We start from the raw sequence: 20994 nt of genomic DNA on the forward strand, positions 1-20994 counted from the left end.
TAAAGAAGTTGGATATTACCTTACTAGCTTTTGAACCCGTGTATTGCACGAGATTTATCAAACGATATAAATAAATAAGGTCCGTTATTTCAATAGTGATTCTCAAAATACTTATGAAATAATTTAATGTAGACTTAAAGGAAAAACAAACGGGATAACGAAAATTACTAAAATAGCATGATTTTGGAAACGTCAGGTGTGGAGTTGCGAAAATTTAAAAAATGTGCTAAAGTTACGTAGTTGATCAAACCATAGGTATGAAAATGACACTATGTTATAAAATCCACACTATGTTATAACCTACTTGACAAAATGATTTTGACCCATGACCCATAGATAACTAGAATAAATGAGATAAAAAGTTAGAAATTAGGAGAATTGTAGGCTTGACACCTAAGATTCAACATTTTCTTTTATTAGTATTGTAAGATTTTTTTAAGACTGTAAAAACATTTTTTAGATCTTTTTTTAAGAAAAAACAAACTATCTTCAAAGCTTTATGTCTGTGCGTCTACAGATATAAACATATTGCAAAAACATTTTAAGCAAAAAAAACAAATTTAACCTTAGTGTAAATCTCCGAACATTTGGTTTTTGAAAAGGAAAAGTTTAAAAGATAGTTGTTTAATTATACTCGAATCGAATCTGAATGCGACGTCTCACTTTCATCCTCAACGTCTCTAATATCTTGATTTAATCCAACAAATTATATATATGACAATATTATATGCTTTCAGATCATAGATCATGCATTACTATTCTGATGAAATTTTAGTGATAACTTTTTTTTTATATTTATTTATTCTTTTAGTAACTTTCACTTTTATTAATGAATTTTAAGTTAACATAATTTGAAATATATTCTATATATTATGTGATAAAATTATTAAAAGTGATACTAGACTTTAAAGCAATTATCCCCCACTTGTGGCCTAGTGGTAAGAGGCTTGGGTTCTCCGGTGGAGACTCAAGTTCGAATCCCACTTGTGTCATATTTGGATGGATATTGGCAATGAAGGATTTGAGCTAGGCATTGTGCAAAGGTTGTTAATTTGAATCCTGAGCCCACCCGGGTTTTCGTCCAACCGTGTGTTACGCCAGAGAATTTTGCTCTTATGGTGGCACAACGGCTGTTAAGTGGCAGTCGGCGGGTATGGTTTCCCAGGGGAACGCCTAAGCCAAACTCTGAAGCCAGCGTGGACCGGGTTAAGACAACATAGTCTGGCCAGAGTGGAGCATCGGGCTCTCCAAATTTGGAGAGTGCGGTAGCCGAAATATAAGAAAGTCGCTGATGCAGCTCAGTTATCAAGCTCAACTGGGCCAATTAGCAGGCCCAAAAGAAAGACCCATAAACCTGCTAAGTTGCTGGAATAGGATGGCTTTTCGACGTGGAGTTGGTTGAGTCAAATTGCATGTTTTTTTAGTTAGTGCATGTTCTTATTTTCTGCATGTTTGTTTTAATTGGTTGTTGCAAAAGTAGTGGGTTAGTGCATGAGTGTTCCTAAATAAGTGGCTAGTTATCGTGGTGGGGTATACTAAGTCATAGTGTGTTACATATTTAAATTCTTGTACTGCATTTTGAAAGGAATATCAGAGAAAATTTGTCACACTTCTTATCTTCGTTCTCATTGAGTCTGACCCACTCTAAGGGTTCCCCACCAATTGGTGCTTTCATTGCTTCAATCCAATGCCTCCACGCAAAGATCCTTCCGATGAATCATTTCATTCTCTGTGAGAAACTTGATCAGCTTCTCTCGCATAATTCCGAAACCGCTGCCCAAACCCAAGCTCGTTCTGATGCGCAATTTCAATCACTACAAACTGCTTTCCAACAACAAATAGAACTCTCCAACAAACTCATCGCCACCATCATGAAAGACAAAGAAAAAGAGATACCAAAAACCCTTTCCTTCGGCTCTTTCGGTCCTTCCCTTGCTGACACAAACAACCCTCGACAACCAAAAATTAACCTGCCCATGTTCGATGGTTCGAACCCTTTAGATTGGATTTTCCAAGCAAAAATTACTTCAAATACTATCGCATCCCTGAAACCGAACGAGTCTCCTTGACACAATTCTACTTCACCGGGGAGGCACTAAGTTGGTATAAATACTTAGACAATAATGACTTGCTCGGGACTTGGCCCGAATTCTCCCGTGACGTAGAGTTACGGTTTGGTCCGTCCACATACGCGAACCATCAAGCGGCCTTATTCAAACTAAAGCAAACCTCAACCGTAACCGCTTATCAAAAGGGATTCGAGAAACTCTGCAACTGCATAGTCGGCTTACCCAAAGAAGCACTCCTTAATTGCTACTTATCCGGCCTTAAACCCGAAATCCAATCCAAACTCGCCATCATTAAACCAACTTCCCTACACCAAGCCTACGGTCTCTCAAAATTAGTGGAAGACAAACTAAACCTAGCCAACCCAAAAACATTTCAACCAAGATCTTACATCACTCTTTCAACTCCTTCAACCAACCCAATCTCATCTACCTTCCATAAAACACCCACTGCTCCTTTATTACCCACACCAACAACACAAAAGAACCCACTGCCCTTTACCAAACTCTCACCCGACGCACTACAAAAACGCCGTAGTGAGGGTCTATGCTTCCGCTGCCCGGAGAAGTATTTCCCCGGTCATAAATGCAATCCCCCACAATTCCTATTAGTGGTCAACTACGAAGAGGGCGGGCATAATGAAACACCGGCTACAGAGTCACCGCCCTCGGACTCGGAACCTCAATTATTTGCCCTCTCATCGGCAGCCTACTTTGGGCTTTCATCACCTCAAGCATTACGGATTACCGGCTTTGTAAAAGGCCAGCTGGTTCAGGTGCTCATAGATACCGGTAGTTCCCATAATATCATACAACCAAGAATTGTGTCGCATCTGAAGCTTCCTTCACAATCAATCCAACCATTTTCTGTCATGGTGGGGAACGGCGAAAACCTTTGTTGCGACGGTATGTGCCCAACCTTAGGGGTAAATTTGGCAGATTCCCAATTTTCTATTCCCGTTTTCATTCTCCTCGTTGAAGGAGCATACCTTATTTTGGGCCTTGCTTGGTTGAGAACCTTAGGCCCAATTTTGGCAGACTTTTCCATCCCCCAAATCACCTTTAACCATGGCACCAAGGCCATTACCTTAAAAGGTGAAAACCTATCTGGCCAAGTATCTACATCCATGCTTCACACCTTACTTGCTAAACATAGTATTGCATCCTTTCACACTCTACATGTCCAACCTACAAACCCCACTGACCACCAATCATCCTAAGAAAATCCTATACATTCTGATGTTCACATACAACAACTCCTACCTATTTATGCTCACATTTTTTCCAACCCTACTACACTCCCACCAAACCGACCCCAAAACCATCACATCCCTACCCTCCCAACGTCTAAATCGGTTAATGTACGGCCATATCGGTATCCACATTATCAGAAGGAGATTATGACCACACTCATTAAGGAAATGCTCAATGCCGGGGTGATCAAACCGAGTACCAGACCATACTCCTCACCTGTTTTACTCGTAAAAAAAAAAGACGGGTCATGGCGATTCTGCGTAGACTACCGAGCCTTAAATTCGATCACAGTAAAAGATCGTTTTCCCATCCCTACGGTTGATGAATTGCTAGACGAGCTTCATGGTGCAACAATATTTTCCAAAATAGACCTCACTTTTGGCTACCATCAGATACGGGTCGCACAATCCGATACCCACAAAACAGCTTTTCGAACCGTTGACGGTCGTTACGAATTTTTAGTCATGCCCTTTGGTCTCTCAAACGCACCGTCTACATTTCAAGCCACCATGAATGACATGTTTAGGAACGCACTTCGTCGGTATGTACTAGTTTTTTTTATGACATCCTAGTATATAGTGCATCCCGTAGTGAGCATTACCACCACTTGCAATTGGTATTGGAAACATTGGCAGTTAACAAATTTTTTGCCAAACCTTCAAAATGCATTTTTGGGGTTGACTCGATATCGGATCTGGGTCATGTCATTTCGGCGAAAGGAGTAGAGGCTGAACCGGATAAATTAAAAGCAATACAAGAATGGCCACAGCCATCATCCATGACCACTTTGCGTGGGTTTCTCGGTCTCACCTGCTATTACCGCCGATTTGTGCGAGACTACGCTCGTTTAGCTACTCCTCTTACTGACCTCCTAAAATCACCAACCTTTAAGTGGACTGATGAGGCCACTACAGCCTTCTCATAACTCAAAGTAGCAATGGTATCCTTAATATCATTAACCTTACCGAATTTTAAAAAACCTTTTGAAGTCACCACCGATGCGTCAAATGTAGCCATTGGGGCGGTATTGTCTTAAAACGATCATCCCATCGCTTTCTTTGGCAAAAAATTGTGCCCACGAATGCAAGTAGCCTCGGCGTATGTTCGGGAATTATACGCCATTACAGAATCCGTTAAAAAATGGCGTCAATATCTGATCGGTAGAAAATTAAAGATTTTTACCGACCAGCGCAGCCTTAAGCATCTTCTCTCTCAAGTGGTGCAAACTCCCGAACAATACAAATGGGCAACCAAACTCCTTGGTTATGATTTCGAAATATTTTACAAGCCAGGAAAAGAAAATCGGGTTGCCGATGCGCTTAGTCGGATACTGGAACCAATTGTGTTTGCCATTTCAACGGTTCAACCCGACTGGGTGGAAGCTCTAAAAGGGTTCTATAACTCAGTAGAAGGCAAGTCGTTGACTACTAAATTGTTGAGGACTGGACGGTTTAAACAAATTAATGGTCTGGTCATCGAGGGCAACCGAGTATTCGTTCCAGAATAAAACAAGGTCCGTGACTTACTTCTTTCAGAATACCATTCATCAGTGATCGGAGGACACTCCGGTATCAAAGCTACGGTAAAACGGCTTTCATCTTCATTTACATGGCCAAAACTGAAAGCCGATGTCAGCGACTTTATCCGAAAATGCGAAACCTGCCAACAAGTGAAGTATCCTAACCACAAGTCATATGGCCTTCTACAGGCCTTACCCGCTCTTGTTAGTGTGTGGCAAGACATAACGATGGATTTTGTTACCGATGTCTCACGGTAAAGCAGCCATATGGGTTTTAGTGGACCGTTTCTCTAAGTTCGCTCACTTCATCGCCTTACCCCTCAAGTTCGGTGCGGTGTCCCTCGCTACACTATTTTTACAGCACATTTACTGACTACATGGTATGCCTAAAAGTATTGTATAGGACCGAGATTCAATATTTTTAAGTAAGTTTTGGTAGGAGCTTTTCAAGCAGGTGGGAACAAAGTTAAAGTTTTCAACGGCTTACCATCCACAATCGGATGGACAGACGGAAGTAGTCAATCGTTGCCTTTAAAACTACCTCCGGTCATTTGCGAGTGATGAACCACACTTGTGGAGTCGTTATCTATATCTAGCCGAATACTGGTATAATACGTCGCATCATTCGGCTATCAATATGACCCTCTCAGGCTCTTTATGGTCGTTCGGTACCTGATTTCAATCCTTACATTCCGGGATCATCCGACACTCCATCCATCGATTTCTCGCTACAAGAACTTGGCAGGCTACGTGTGTTGCTTAAAAATAATTTGAAGAGGGCGCAACAAAGGATGACAAGTTTGGCTAATGCCTGCAGAATAGACAAAACATTCTCGGTTGGTGATATGGTGTACCTACGTCTCAAGGATTATCGTCAGTGTACAGTCTCTTTCAGGCAATCAAAGAAATTAGCAAAACGTTTCTATGGTCCATTTAAAATATTGGAACGTATTGGTCAGGTTGCATACAAACTTGAGCTACCACAAGGTTCTCGTATTCATCCCGTTTTCCACGTATCCTTACTACGCCAAGCTCATGGGAATCCTACTTCCGTTCCATTACCAGAAATCAATGATCTTGGAAATTACTCTCGGTTACCGGAAGTCATAATTGATGAGCGCGGAGAAGGAGATAAAAGGGAAGTACTGGTATCTTGGAAGAATAAACCTATGGAAGAAGCTACATGGGAACGATACTCAAACTTTCAGGCAGAATTCCCAACAGTTATGGCAGCCCCAAGAACCCAGCTTGAGGACGATCTGTTTGTGAAGAGCAGGGTACTGCCCAGTTATCAAGCTCAACTGGGCCAATTAGCAGGCCCAAAAGAAAGACCCATAAACCTACTAAGTTGCTGGAATAGGATGGCTTTTCGACGTGGAGTTGGTTGAGTCAAATTGCATGTTTTTTTAGTTAGTGCATGTTCTTATTTTCTGCATGTTTGTTTTAATTGGTTGTTGCAAAAGTAGTGGGTTAGTGCATGAGTGTTCCTAAATAAGTGGCTAGTTATCGTGGTGGGGTATACTAAGTCATAGTGTGTTACATGTTTAAATTCTTAGACAAACATGTAATAGGTTGTAAATGTTTATGAGAAATGAATTTGAATTGAGATATAATGAACATGTAAACATTCTTTCGGTATTCTGAAAACTTGAAGCGAATAAATTAAACTACAAAATTGACGCAATTGGAAAATTTTAAAGGGTTTAAAAAATTTTATAATTATACTTATGTGTGCTGTCTGTATATTTATATATTTGTTCATATATAATTATATAGAAAATAAATTAAAAACATTCGAGCCGAACCGATCTGACCTTTGCTCGTTGCTTGGCTCGTTTACAAAACGAACCGAGCAGAGCAGCTCGTTTACTATCGAGCGAAAAAACGAGCGAGCATTTTTCGAGCGAGTTCGAGCGGCGGGTAGGGATGGCAACGACCGGGTTCAGGCAGAGTATTGGTAATCCCATGCCCATACCCGTTTGTAAAATCATGTCCCCTACCCTGCATATTACTCACCGGGTATTTTTCGTGTATCGGGCATACCCGCGGGTATCGGGTATACCCGTTGGGGCTTTCAAGTACAATTTTTTTCTCATTAGAATTATTTTATACCTTTATTCATACAACAACTATTACAAATTTAAATATAATACATTCCATATATATAAGCGTGAGAATAAATAAATAATATTATTATAAATTTTATATAATTTCATATATATATATATATATATATATATATAATTTATATAAACGAAACCTTTAAAAGTTCTCTGGTTGCTCTCTAAATTCTCTCAAGTCACCAGATTGCTTTATTTGTAAATGTAGGCTTATCATGCATTTGACCCGAATTTATGGGTATGAGTCTCACCAAACCCAGATAGCTCTTAAACGAGTTATAACATCTCATTAAAATAAAATTTAGTCTTACCAAATATTTGATATGGAAATCCTATAAAATAGGGATATACTAAAAATTAATATCCGATTTAAAAAAAAGATTATTTTATAATTAATAAACAATTTTATAGTAAACAAAATAAGCTGGCCATGGGTCACCAAATCCAGATAGTTTTTAAACGGGTTATAACATATTATTTATTTGTGAAACCCTTTCCTCATCAAACCTAAGTATATTATTAACTTTCTTACAATAAATAAAATTAAAATTCAAAAAATAAATATTGAAAAAACAAAAAATGTAAAACAACCCCCGTAATACGGGGGATAAAACCTAGTGTGCGTGTGTGTGTATTGGTTTAAGTTCAGGAGATGTTAAGTTATTGTGAGAACTGTGAGAAGTCGATGTAGCCAATCAGATATTTTGTTTTCTTATTTTCTTTTAATTAAATATAGGGGTAGTATAGTAAATCATCATAGTTCGTTTATATGGAAACTGTTAATTATTATGTTGAACATTTTTTATGTTTACATACGTTTAAATCAAACACATATACGGTTATTTGAAATCAAAACCCAGAAGATCAGTATTATTATCCATCAAACCAATTCAATTTTAATTTAAATCCAGATACGGATGAATGCGAAGATTGTTCTTCCTACATACTCAACTCAATTAGACAAATTCGCTAACCAGGATATATATCATTTATACTCAACTCAATCTTATATATTCCACAGATCTTGATTCATCACAATTAATCATCAAAGATGTTGATGCATACCTATCTTCGCTAAGCCGATCATATGCGCTGATTAACATGGTAATTATTCAAATTCCCTAATCAGCTTTTATTCAATTTTAGTTTTGTATCCTATTTAATTGAAATTGTTACAATTTTTTATAAGAACGATCTAATTTTAATAACCCAGGATTTCAGTATTAATGTTAGTGATCTTGTGTTTACTTATTCATTTTTTTTGCATGATATTATATCAATTCCCATTATTTGTTGAGTTTCATTAGTTTTATTAACATGATTTTCTTTTTTTGTAAAGGATCAAAACTAATAAATGGTTCATGTTCTATATAAACCAAGCATTACTTGCATTATACAGTTCTTTAAACTTTCTAGAGGCAATGGATAACCAGTCAACCTCTAAGCAGGCTGTGTCCATGAGTCAGTCAACATCACATTGTGAAGGTTATTTTTTGTTCAACTCAACTGTGAAATCACGTTAATAATTGTTATCACACTGTCGCTATTATTATTCATGCTTTTTGTTTGTGGTTTTCTACAACTCTATTTTTAGTCATACTAGCCTGCGTAGTTTAATGTTATTTTCTGTGTTAACAATCTGCACTTTATTTGTGTAGGTTTAAATTAGTAACCTTATTGTTGTTGTTATGACTTACAGTATGTGTAGGTTTGTGATTACGTATGTGTAGGTTTTTTTTTATGTCCTTGTTTGCTTCTTGGAAGATCAAAAAACCATGTCTCTCATGCCATTTATGTGTATGACCTTTCCGTACGTTGTTTTAGATGCAGATTCCCTATACATCTTAAATTTCATTCCATTTATGTGTATGACCTTTTCGTACACTGTCTTAGATCTCTGTGTAGGCTTTGTATATGATCATGCGTATTATGTTAACATGAATTTTTATTCCATAGGAATCTTACCAAATTATATTTAAATGTTTTTTTTACCTTTTAAAGTTGTGTCTTTTGATCTTTTATTTGTTTTATGTTTTTCTTATACCTTCTTAGCAGCATCTACGGATCTTACCAACACGACACAAAGTTCGCTAATCGTTAATCGACCCCGGGCAGATTACGGATAATCTGGGGGGTGAATAGATGTTTCCCACGAGGATGAGGTCCAGCAAAGAAAGTTGTTCTTCAGGTGACCTGCAAAACAGACCGTAAGCTCGTCACTGAGAAGGGGGGGGTTCCTCCTTGTGACCACCCTCCGGCGTGAGAATCAGACTAGATTGCTCTGAATATAAGTGTATATTAAGAGATTGCTAGAGAAGATAAGATAATGAGATATCCGATCCTCCGCTTACCATTCCAAGGTGTTGGAGTATTTATAGCCGAAGGTAGGTTTCCAAGAAGGTACAGCCGGCTGAATAGTATCCCTGTTCTACCAACAGTGGGCTACGCACAAGCCATGCTGGTTGGTGGATAGGCTGCGGCCGATAGTGACAAGGCCGGCTGTATACTGTTCCTTTACTACCGGCTATGCACTGTTCCACCAACTGTAGGCTACGCACGTCCCACAGTGAGGGTTGGTGAGTAGGCAGCGGCTAATAGTGACAAACAGTACTAGAGGGTGCTCCTCCTCGTACTGTTGTCGGTGAGCTGTCACCCTGTGATTGGTTCATGGGCTGTTTTGGTCAGATCGTCTATTTTGCCCATACCTTGGCAGGTATAGTACAAAAGATCTTCCAGAAGCATACGGACTGGCTCATTTGGGCGGGAGTATTCCCGCCTTGCTCATTCCTTCAGGTGACATTACTGAAGTATCAAGAGTTAGTGCCTTGTGCGTGTAGCCTTGCTATTAGTGCGGGTAGCCTTCCCCGATGGCTTGTATCCGCAGCTGCGGGAACAAGCGGGGTACTTCACCATTGGGAGGCTTTCCCTGCGGGAACAGCTGGCGTACTGCGCGTAAGGACGTCACGTCTCTAAGCATGGTGGGTCCTGCGGATCCAGTTGGTTTCTGCGCAGACGTCTCTCTTCAAGGTGAGTCCTGCGGGTCCAACTGGGCTCTGCTGGGACCTACCTCTTCAAGTCCCCCCAGTCCAATTTTTTTTCTCATGAATGTTTAATAAGTGAGGTGAACTTTTGGACTTAAGCAAAGGGTTTTTGAAAAGGGTTTAGTTTTAAGGTTTTCCATGGGGATTCTTCCCGCGGAAGTCCTAATGTCACTTGCAGAAATTCCCGACTTTCCTGCTTGATCTTTGGGTATGATACGGGTAGGTCTGTAACCTCCTCGCAAGTCAGGAGCGTTGTGTGGATTCTCCTTGAGGTTTTGGTAGTTTTGAACATAGTGATCAATTATGTTAAAACCACCAATTCCATCTTGGAGTTTCAAACAATATAGTTCTCGACGTTCCTACTATGCGGGGATGTTATTCCCGTTTCCGCAAGCATGGCCCAGAAGATCCTTCTTGGTTTCAATTCCCTGCGGAGTGCTAGGTATGTGAAGGGTTTTACCTTGACACTGTACCCGCACTCGTCTTACGGTTACTTTACTTCCAAGGTATTCCTGGCGTCAATTCCCTGCGGGTGCTAAGTATGTGAAGGGTTTTGCCTTAACACTGTACCCGCACCCGTCTTATAGTTACTTGGTCGCCGAGGTATTCTTGGCTTCAATTCCCTGCAGGTGCTAAGTATGTGAAGGGTTTTGCCTTAACACTGTACTCGCACCTGTCTTATAGTTACTTGGTTGCCAAGGTAAGGGGTATTTTCCCGCTTACTTTTGAATCTTTTTGAAATTTTGAAATTCGAAGAGTTGGTGAAAGGATAAGAACAGTCCAAACTGTTGAAACGTCGTCCGACGGTTTCTTCTGACAGTGTCAGGACGTGCAGGAAGTTATGGCGACGTGACAATATATGGTCATTCCAGGCGCTTTTTCAGGCGCGTGGGCGCGATTTCTCGGGCGCGTGGCCGCGAAATTAATGGTACGCGTCCTTTCAACAGCTGTTGCCAGCTTGCTCATTGCCACGTGTCATAGTTTCATTGCACCTGCGATTTCTCTCTCTTCCGCATTAAATTCATCGCATTAATTGCGATGAGTATATAAAGGGGGAGAGGGTCCTTTGCAATCCACACTTTCACTTCTCTTCATCTTCTAAACGATTTCCGGCGAATACTCACTATTCCGTCGAGCATTCTTCTGAAATCGTTTTTCTGTACATCCAAACATGTCTTCTTTTGCCGAGGAGTCTGACGTGTTCGTCGAGAATCCGTCGTCCACTTCTGATAAGGACGACAAGAGCACTGCTGGCGAGTGCCAGTGCGCTCTTCCTGCCGAGCTTTTTCAGTACATCGTCCGGAAGTTCATGCTCGAGCCGTTCGAGCCTGAGTTTTCGGAGCCACACCAGACGGTGTACGATGCCCCCAAGGGCAAGATAGGGGTGTACGCTGCATTCTTCGTTTATGGGAATCTCAGGTTCCCATTGACGAAGTTTGTATACCGTGTCTTGGAGAGGCACGGTGTGCATCTGACGGAGGTACACCCGATGGCGATCGCCAAGATCCGCCACTTTGAGTGGGTGTGCCTCATTCTGGGCGTGGAGCCCCATGTTGACCGGTTGATGACCTTCTATTCTTGGAGGTGCATCCAGGGGTGGTACACCTTGGTCAATCGGATCAAGGGGTTGAAGATCTGCGCTACCGAGCGCAGTCTTCGGTCGTGGAAGCGTGAGTTTTTTTATATCTCCGCTCGCGTCGTCCCCCTTGCGATGACCTTTAAGAATGGGAGAGCACTCCCCGCCCTTCACGCCCTCAACTACCAGGAGGCGGAGTGGTTCGCCAAGATCTCCCGGGTCCAGACTCCGGTATACCGCTTTGCGGAGTCTGGGATGGTGATGCTTGGGATGAGCCGGGTGTGGAAGGAGGCGTCACAGGTTCCCATCGTCCTCGAATACGGTTTGAACTCTGTCCCTTACGGTATGCTCTGTCTTCTTTGTTTATATAGGTTTGTCTTCTAACTGTTTGTTTCTTTTATTTCAGAGGGAACGACTTGCAGTCTCTCCTGCAGCCACGGGAGAGTGATGGTCCCGCTCGGATGGGTACTCGTGCTCTCGATGAGAACGAGTTGCCCATCTTGGAGCAAACGAGGGATCGGTTTGTGGAGGTCTACCCGCCAGGCCACCCTATTCTGAGCGCCACGCGGCCAGGTAAGGCGTTATTCAACCCTCGACCTCTCAATGCTGAAACCTCTGCTGGAATTCCTCTAATCTTGTCATCTTCTGATGAGGAATCCGCAGATGGTCCTCCGTTGGTGCGGAAGAAGAAGGCTGCCGGCGGGAAGGGGAAGGCGAAGGTTGCCTCCACTGCCGATCCGGTGCCTCGGTCTGATTCAGAGACCGAGAGCGAGGAGGTGGCGGGGAACCCTGGTGGTGATAAGACCACTGCTCCGGAGGCTGAGACGACCGTCACCTCCGAGCAGCCCAGGACAACGACGGTGAGCGGCGTGAAGAGGCCGGCTCCATCGGGTTCGTCCCCGCCTGTTCGCACTTTTAGGCTCAAGAAAACCCGTAAGTACAAACTTCCTTTACTTTTTAACTTCATATCTTTCCGCCATTATACTTATATCTTCTTTGTGCAGGCGTGGATGCTACCGCATTCCAGGGTGGAGCGGGGAGGAGCACCTCCGGACCCATGACGGTAGGCTTGGTCAACCTACCTGAGGCGATGACCCAGGCGGCTGCGCCTGCTTCAGTTGTTGGTTCAGTTGCTCACCCAGTTGAGCCAACTGTTCCAACTGTGATGACATCTCCGCCGGCTGTCAGTGCCATATTTACTGAATCTTTCACTGAGCCGGCGGTGACTATTTCTGCGGGTACTTCCGCAGCGGCGACCACGGTTGTGAGTTCACATCCGTTGGTTTCTACCGCGGCGGCCTCTATGCCTCCTCCGACGTCGGCAGCTACGGCCGGTCCTTCAGGTATGCTTGGGGCTTCTCGCCAACCTCTGCCTCCTTCCCATCTGCCTGACCTCTTGGATGGATTTCCCTTGGGTTCAGGTGATGGGTTTGGCGGCTATCGGCCTGTTGTCGACCCTACAGGTGCGTAGAGTTCTTTTGGCCTTTCTTTTTTATATATCATCTTTTCCTAACTGCTTTTTGTTTTTTGCAGTGTCGGATTCCAATGAAGTGTATGTTCCACGATGGAACATCCGCCGAGGAACAACCCTTCGCACGCCTGTGGAGTGCGTGGAGTGGGCTCGTCACGCAGCTCCCAGTGGTGCGTTGGGGGAAGCAATGGCTAGCTACCAGGAGGGTAGGCTAACCAATGAGCTTCGGATTCTCCTGGCCCGGATGTAGCCGCGCGTCGAGCTGCTTTGTCGTGAAAACGACAAGTTAAAAGCAGCTCGTATCCAAGAAGTAGCTCAGGCGCGGGCTGTCCGGGAGGAGAATAGGAGGCTTACCGCAGTGGCTGCGGAAAAGGAGAAGGCCTTAAAGGCCCTCGAGGTTGAAGTTCAGGCCCGGCTCGAGGCCCGTTCCAAGGCTGCCAAAGCTGTTAACGAACAGCTTCGGCTGGCTAAGGAAACTGCACGGAACGCAACTGAGAGGGCCACCAAGGCTGAAGCTGTTGCTGAGCCTCTACGCCTCGAGAATGAGGAACTTAAAGCCAAACTAGAGGCGCTCCAACAGGCTCATGATGCCTTGGCGATGGAAGACGCCAAGAAGCTCCAAGAGATCTTGGACCAGAGGGGGGTGCTTGACCATACTGAGCGGAAGCTAAAGGGCGTTGAAGAGGCTGCGGCTAAAGAAGTGTTGCTTGCCAACCTCAACAAAAGTGAAGCCGAACGCGCCCGTAACCAAGCTCAAGCCTCCCTCCAGGAGGCTCTGGTTGCCAATGAATGGCTTCTTCGAGAAGCGTTGTCTCAGGTATGTTTAATTTCATTATATCTTTACGCTTTTCTTTGTAAATAGAAAAGGTTTTGATACTTGTATTTTTTCTTTTTGTAGGTTGTGCATCGGGTCTTCACGGATACGTCTTACGACGATGCTATGAGCGCAGCCCTCAACGCTTCTCATGAGGATGGGGAAAAGGCCGGCTTCCTGCTTGGTCTAGGGTTCGTTGAGAAAGGCATCCCGCCTTCCAACTTCCCTTTATTTGATGTGGATACTGAAGCTTTATATGACCAAGCAGTGAACCAGTATGCCGCCTTCCCGCATCCGGTGGTGGAAAAGGTGAACGAAGTTGCTGCTGCTGATGATGGGCTAGCTATCCTTAAAGCTTTCCTTGAACCGCCACGCTCTACTGATGGTGCGGGTCCAAGTGGAAGTGGTCCTGAAGCTTGATCCTGAAGATCCCTTTCCACCATTAGAGTAGATTTTTATTTTTGTATAGCTTCTTTTGTATGCGGGTATGCACCCAGCAATCTTTGTAATATTTGAATTTTGATGGAATAAAGATTATGTGCTAATTCCTTGCCTTGTTTATTTTACGCATGTTTTGATTTAACTTAGCAATTTCTTTAGTACTTAGATAAGTTAACTTTTTAACGTGGCAGATTATAAGTTTATGTTTCGCTTCCTCTTTCATGATTGTGCGGGTTTGACCGTCACTTACACTTAGTAGGATGGCTAAACTTTACTTATATATGTCCTGCGTGGAAGTTTTCCTCATCTTTTCCTTAGAAATTTTCTAAGTATTTTGAATAAGTTAGCCTTTGTACGCGCGGTTGTTAATAGGTTAATGTTCAGTTTCCTCTATCATGATTGTGCGGGTAGGACCGTCACTTTCATTTAGTGGGATGACTAAACTTTACCTATAACTGACCTGCGTGAAGGTTTTCCTTATCTTTTCTTTTGAAATTTTTACTGTTTTGTGTGTTTATGCGGGTTTTGCCGCCTTCCACACGTAACGACTTACTTCTTCCCATATTTATGCGGTGAATACCGGCATATCAGTGTGGGAAGTTCATAAGTATAAAGGTAAGGCTATCAATACATTGTAAAAGGAGAATCATTTCCATTAGAAGTGGCTATAGGCCTTTTCTTTACAAGTTTGGAATTGATCTACATGTAACATTTGCGTAATTGAGCTCCATTCCATGTTCTTGGGATGGGAGTGCCATCGAGCCCTTCGAGAAGGGGGGGTTCCTCCTTGTGACCACCCTCCGGCGTGAGAATCAGACTAGATTGCTCTGAATATAAGTGTATATTAAGAGATTGCTAGAGAAGATAAGATAATGAGATATCCGATCCTCCGCTTACCATTCCAAGGTGTTGGAGTATTTATAGCCGAAGGTAGGTTTCCAAGAAGGTACAGCCGGCTGAATAGTATTCCTGTTCTACCAACAGTGGGCTACACACAAGCCATGCTGGTTGGTGGATAGGCTGCGACCGATAGTGACAAGGCCGGCTGTATACTGTTCCTTTACTGCCGGCTATGCACTGTTCCACCAACTGTAGGCTACGCACGTCCCACGGTGAGGGTTGGTGAGTAGGCAGCGGCTAATAGTGACAAACAGTACTAGAGGGTGCTCCTCCTCGTACTGTTGTCGGTGAGCTGTCACCTGTGATTGGTTCATGGGCTGTTTTGGTCAGATCGTCTATTTTGCCCATACCTTGGCAGGTATAGTACAAAAGATCTTCCAGAAGCATACGGACTGGCTCATTTGGGCGGGAGTATTCCCGCCTTGCTCATTCCTTCAGGTGACATTACTGAAGTATCAAGAGTTAGTGCCTTGTGCGTGTAGCCTTGCTATTAGTGCGGGTAGCCTTCCCTGATGGCTTGTATCCGCAGCTGCGGGAACAAGCGGGGTACTTCACCATTGGGAAGCTTTCCCTGCGGGAACAGCTGGCGTACTGCGCGTAAGGACGTCACGTCTCTGAGCATGGAGGGTCCTGCGGATCCAGTTGGTTTCTGCGCAGACGTCTCTCTTCAAGGTGAGTCATGCGGGTCCAACTGGGCTCTGCTGGGACCTACCTCTTCAGTTAACAATGCATCAATCGTCGACCACAAGTTCGCAACACAATATTAATAACGAACGTAAGAACAAAACTCAAACATTAATAACATAATTACCATCTCCTGTTTTCAATGTTTTTATTTTTTTTTCCAATGTTTTAGAGACTTTGGAACATAATTTTTACTTCTCCCTGAGTGGAACAAAATACTGGATCCCGAATGTCCCTGCAGCTGAAAAACCTAAAATAGATGCAGAATTTAACCACTGGGAAGATGTTGTCACCATGTACAAGTCTAAAGCAAAAAAAGCTGGCTTTGATATCATGTAACATCTAGGAAAAACCCATATTTATTTTGGACTAAAGTTGTCAAACTTTGAAATTTGAAGGATTAAAATAATCTCAAAGACAAGTGATGGAAAAATGAGATAAGAAAAAAATAAACTATCTCATGTTAAGGAAATAAGAAAAATTCCATCCCACATGGAAAGATGGAAGAAAGTGGAAACATCCCACATGGGTATAAATAAGGAAGTGAATTTTCATCCCGCATGTAAACAAGGAAAGAAATGGAAGCTCTTTATAAGGAAGGAAATTTCCAAAGAAATATTTTAATGTGGCTAACCACTCTCCATAGTCCTAGCGGAGGGTGCGAAGCACCCGACGCGCACGCGCACAGACATGGACTCGGACACGAACCCAAGCGATGGGCGTAATGTGGCGTTTTTTTGGCGCACACTCACATCGCCGCGAGCCGCATATGGGCCGCTTTAGTATTTTTGGAAAACGGAAATATGATCAAGAAGTGGCAAGTTATCAAAGACGAGAGACTAAAAATAAAATTTTGGATTCTGGAACCCATCGCGCTACCCGATGAGCCCAAGAACAGAACCATCGCGCTACGCGACGGTCCATGATGACGCAGCAACACGTGTCACGTCAGGGGGACACGTGGAAGACGCTAGGGCTGAGTCATCTTGCCACGCGTCAACTCCTGACGTTGCGTTACAAGATGCCCTATGTGAAGGGACCATCGCGCCACGCGATGGTGCCCAAAATCAGCTATAAAAGGAGGGGTCACGACATTCCATTCTTACACCACAAATCACACTTTTACACACACTAAGTCTCGAGAAGCGTGCCGACCTCGTGGAACGTGCCAAGCCCCGAAGGTCTGATGGTTTAAGGTGTAATACGCGATATAGAGTAGCAGTGCCGCTCGTTCAATCTTAGATAACCAACTCCACATACCCGTGAGAGGTAGGGGTTCTGATTAAGTTATTATTTTATTATTATTATAATAGCTTAGACCATAGTCGAGGGTATAGCCCAAACATTGATTACTGATAAACATAATATAAATTTTTATAAGCAAAGGTTATAGCTAATTATAGTTTCTTCATGATTAAGAAACGTAATCATTTACATGCAAAGCGTATGGTTAAAATTGTATTTCTTAATGACTAAGAAACATACTATTCATTCACAAAGGTTATAGTTAAAGTAATGTTTCTTCTTGAAGAAGAAACCAGGTATAACTGTTTCTTCCTGAAGAAGAAACCTGATAAACAAACAAAAGGATTAAAGGTCTAAATATTTTATACAAACAAATAAATTGTCAAGGTTACAGCTATACAAAACAGACTACGAGGTCTGAAGCTAGATCGTTGATCTAGGCATTTATGCAAATGTTAATCTCGTACTATAGGTCCGAGATAACAGTCAATCAATCAATCTGAAAGCTGAAAACAGAAACGGGAAGGAGTAACAGAAATTGATTTACAGATAGGGGTCAGTAACCGAAACTGATCAATATACAGGAATCAGTGTCAGAAACTGATTACAACAATAAAAGGTGAATACGCCCCAAACTTTTTTACAACTCTTTTAGAGTCTGAACTGTTTGCATGGGATTTATGAATCCTTAAAACTTTGTGTTACAATAATAAGAAACGGGCATACTCAGATTAAGAGTATACATGTGTCTGGATCCATACATACATGGTGACTTGGAGTTCCCCGAGGCTATGGATATCATCAAACACGCCCCTGGAAGTCTACGGACTGTTTAGAGAAATGATATTGTGTATATGATTAATTCTACATGTACTTAGGGTAATTGTAACCCAATTGAGTTGGGTGCCTAATGAGTATTGTCACAAAGGTATTATTATTGTTTATGCAATGGTTTTATTGAGTCAGCGTCATTCACCGGCTGTGTGCTGACGTATTTTTCCTCACGTTTCAGGGAACTGTAAAGAATAGAACTGAAATGCAAGACTGATTGAAGAATGGAGACATAGTCATTAAAAGTGATCTGATGGCTCAGATATCTTATTTAGAATATTATTAATAATACATTATATTTTCAAAAGACAGTTAATTGAAATATCAAACGGGTATTCTGGCCCGACATTTTATAAATGAATATTATATTTTAAAAGACTTCCGCTAATAACCCGCAACTCTGATATATTTTCAAAACTCGATAACAACTAACGGGTGTCGCACCCAGGCCCTAATTCGGGGTGTGACAGGTTGGTATCAGAGCCGTCGGTCTTAGTGAATTAGGTATAATTTGTACCTAGGCTTTGACTAGAAATAAGGTTATGCTGAAAATATTGATATTCAAATAAAGAATATCAACTGACAAAATTATTGAATGATTAAAATATGATACGGATAGGATTTAATCTTATTATACAAGATACTGGTTCAAATAGGTACTTAACTAAAAGTATCTAAAATACAATCACTGAATGATAAACTGTTACGGATAAGATAGGAACGCGATCCTATTCCCAATCTAACATCTTACAGATGTTTGATCTTCAATCCAGCCAAGGATCATATCAACCTCGGTCAGGTAAAGAAAAAGGGTGTATAGGAACAGCCTTACTCCCAATCCCCATATCTAGTAGTGAAGACTCATATCAGACTTCAATGGAGGAAAATTCAGATTCATTCGATTCCAACATCCCATTAGCCCATTTCATTCGAAGACAAGATGTGCAGGGAACAAGATCAAGTGGATCAAGTAGATCCCAGAAATCAATAAAGTCAAAAGGAAAAGGAATAATGACTGAACCGGAAGAAAATCCTCAGGGGCAGGAATATTTCAATTATCCGACAAACCAAGATCCTTACTTTGCCCATCCTCAAAATGAACGCCGGAGCACAGATTATGAAGGAATGTACATCAGAGATGACTCAACATGTTATGAAGTCGATGTTACAAAAATAGCCGAATCAATGCTCAACGATATAGAATTGGAAGAAGAGAAGGAAAAAGGAAAAGGAAAAGAAAAGGAAACAATTGGGAATACCAAAAAGGACAGCAAGATCAAGAAATTGAATGTCCGCTGGAAGAAATAGATAATAAGAAACATAGTAATTGTAACAAGTGTAGTTATAATAATGTTGTGCACTTTGTAAACTACAATAAAATAAATAAAGGATATGTTTTAATTCCTCGAATGTTGAACTTATATTTAAAATTTTATTGTAGTATGTCAAGAGAAGGAAGTGCAAACTCTCAGAATAATCCTTCCAATAAAGTTGGAAGTGGAGAGAATGTTGACAATGAAAGCAAGGAACTTCACGCCCAATATAAAGATGAAATTCAGAAAATGATACAAGAAGCTATCAAGGACAATTCTATCAATCAAAGTCAACCAAAATTTGACAAGAAAGTCAAATTAAATCTGTTCATTCAAAAGAAGAAGAAGCTTATGATAGCTCTGCATCTGACAACAATTTAAGAAAGAAACCTCGAAAGAAGTTGAAGCATCAAGGAGGATGCAACTTTAAAATTTTCCAAGCTTACAAACCTAAGGAATTTTATGGAGACAAGGATGCTATAGCAGCTCTAAGATGGCTAGAAGAACAAGAAGCAATTGTTTATATTAGAAAATGTACAAATGAAGAAGCTATCCAATATTCTTCTCAAATGTTCAAGGGAGAAGCTCTTGAATGGTGGAATACCTTGATCTGGAATAAGGGACGAGAAACAATGTACAATCTAAGCTGGGAAGAATTCAAAGATCTCATTATAAAGAAATACTGTCCACTCCACGAGATGGATCGGATTCAAACTCAGTTATGGAATCACAAAGTTGTTGGTACAAATCTCAGGGAATATAATACTAAATTCCTTGAATATTGCCGACTGGTTCCACATTTGGTGACTCCATAATATAATAAGATAACTCGCTATATATATGGGTTACCAAGAGAGATAAGAGACTTGGTAAGAGCTAATATGCCGCAAACAATTGAGTCGCCCATTGAAGTAGCTAGATACTTGATCAATAGTATGATAAGAAATCAAGAAGAAGAAAAGAAAGAAGAAAAAGAAATCAAGAAACGAAAGATTTCGAGAAAATGGAAAAAGAGGAAAATACTTCAAAACCCACTTCTAAAACTTGTGGAAGAAAACATTCTGGGAAGTGTCGACGAGAAGGCATAGAGAAGTGTGCATACTGCAACAGGGAAGGACACACAATACAAGAATACAGGAAGAAATCAGGAGTATGTTTTATATGTGGAGAAACGGGCCACTTCAAAACAAATTGCCCGAAAAGAAAAGCTAATCAAGGCTGACACTAATGTCAGAAGAAACCAGAAATATCTGACAAAGCAATCAAGTCAAAGATCAAACATATGGAATATCAGATAGATTAGTTAACTCATGTATATTAAGTTGTAACTCGTTTTGAAACGAGAAATTTTGTAAACCAAGAAAGGGTATTTAATTCCATCTGTTTTGAATAAAATATTAGCATACAAATCTGGCAAATACACAATAATGCTTGAAAGACAATCAAGTGACTGAAATTTAAACTGACATTCAAAAACCGATAACATGCTGATTGATTTATCATCTAACAGATTCATCCAGTTGAATGGAATATCTCTATTAGGCCAAGGCGTGCCATATTAAACGTCATATGTAAATACAAAATATATTATAAACTCTATTAAGGTTAGGTCAAACCTAAGAGTCTGCAAAACTGAATCAGACTTAAAGTCTGTTGATCAGACCGAGAGTCTGCTGAATTAAATCAAACTTAAAAGTTTGCTGATCAAACCACGAGTCT

General features: G+C 41.5%; 1 protein-coding gene across 1 annotated transcript; it reads left to right on the top strand.

Moving 5' to 3' along the window:
* The first annotated feature begins 4401 nt into the window (after positions 1-4401).
* On the top strand, positions 4402-6227 carry LOC143577694 (uncharacterized). The gene is made up of 3 exons (XM_077061456.1): positions 4402-4732; positions 4856-5043; positions 5490-6227. The coding sequence occupies exons 1-3, from the start codon at positions 4402-4404 to the stop codon at positions 6225-6227; spliced, it is 1257 nt and encodes a 418-aa protein (XP_076917571.1).
* The last annotated feature ends 14767 nt before the right edge of the window (positions 6228-20994 follow it).

The sequence above is a fragment of the Bidens hawaiensis genome, unplaced genomic scaffold, assembly GCF_021521415.1.
Source record: "Bidens hawaiensis isolate Kalapana, Puna unplaced genomic scaffold, B.hawaiensis_p1.1 tig00028768_1, whole genome shotgun sequence".
Lineage (NCBI taxonomy): Eukaryota > Viridiplantae > Streptophyta > Magnoliopsida > Asterales > Asteraceae > Bidens > Bidens hawaiensis.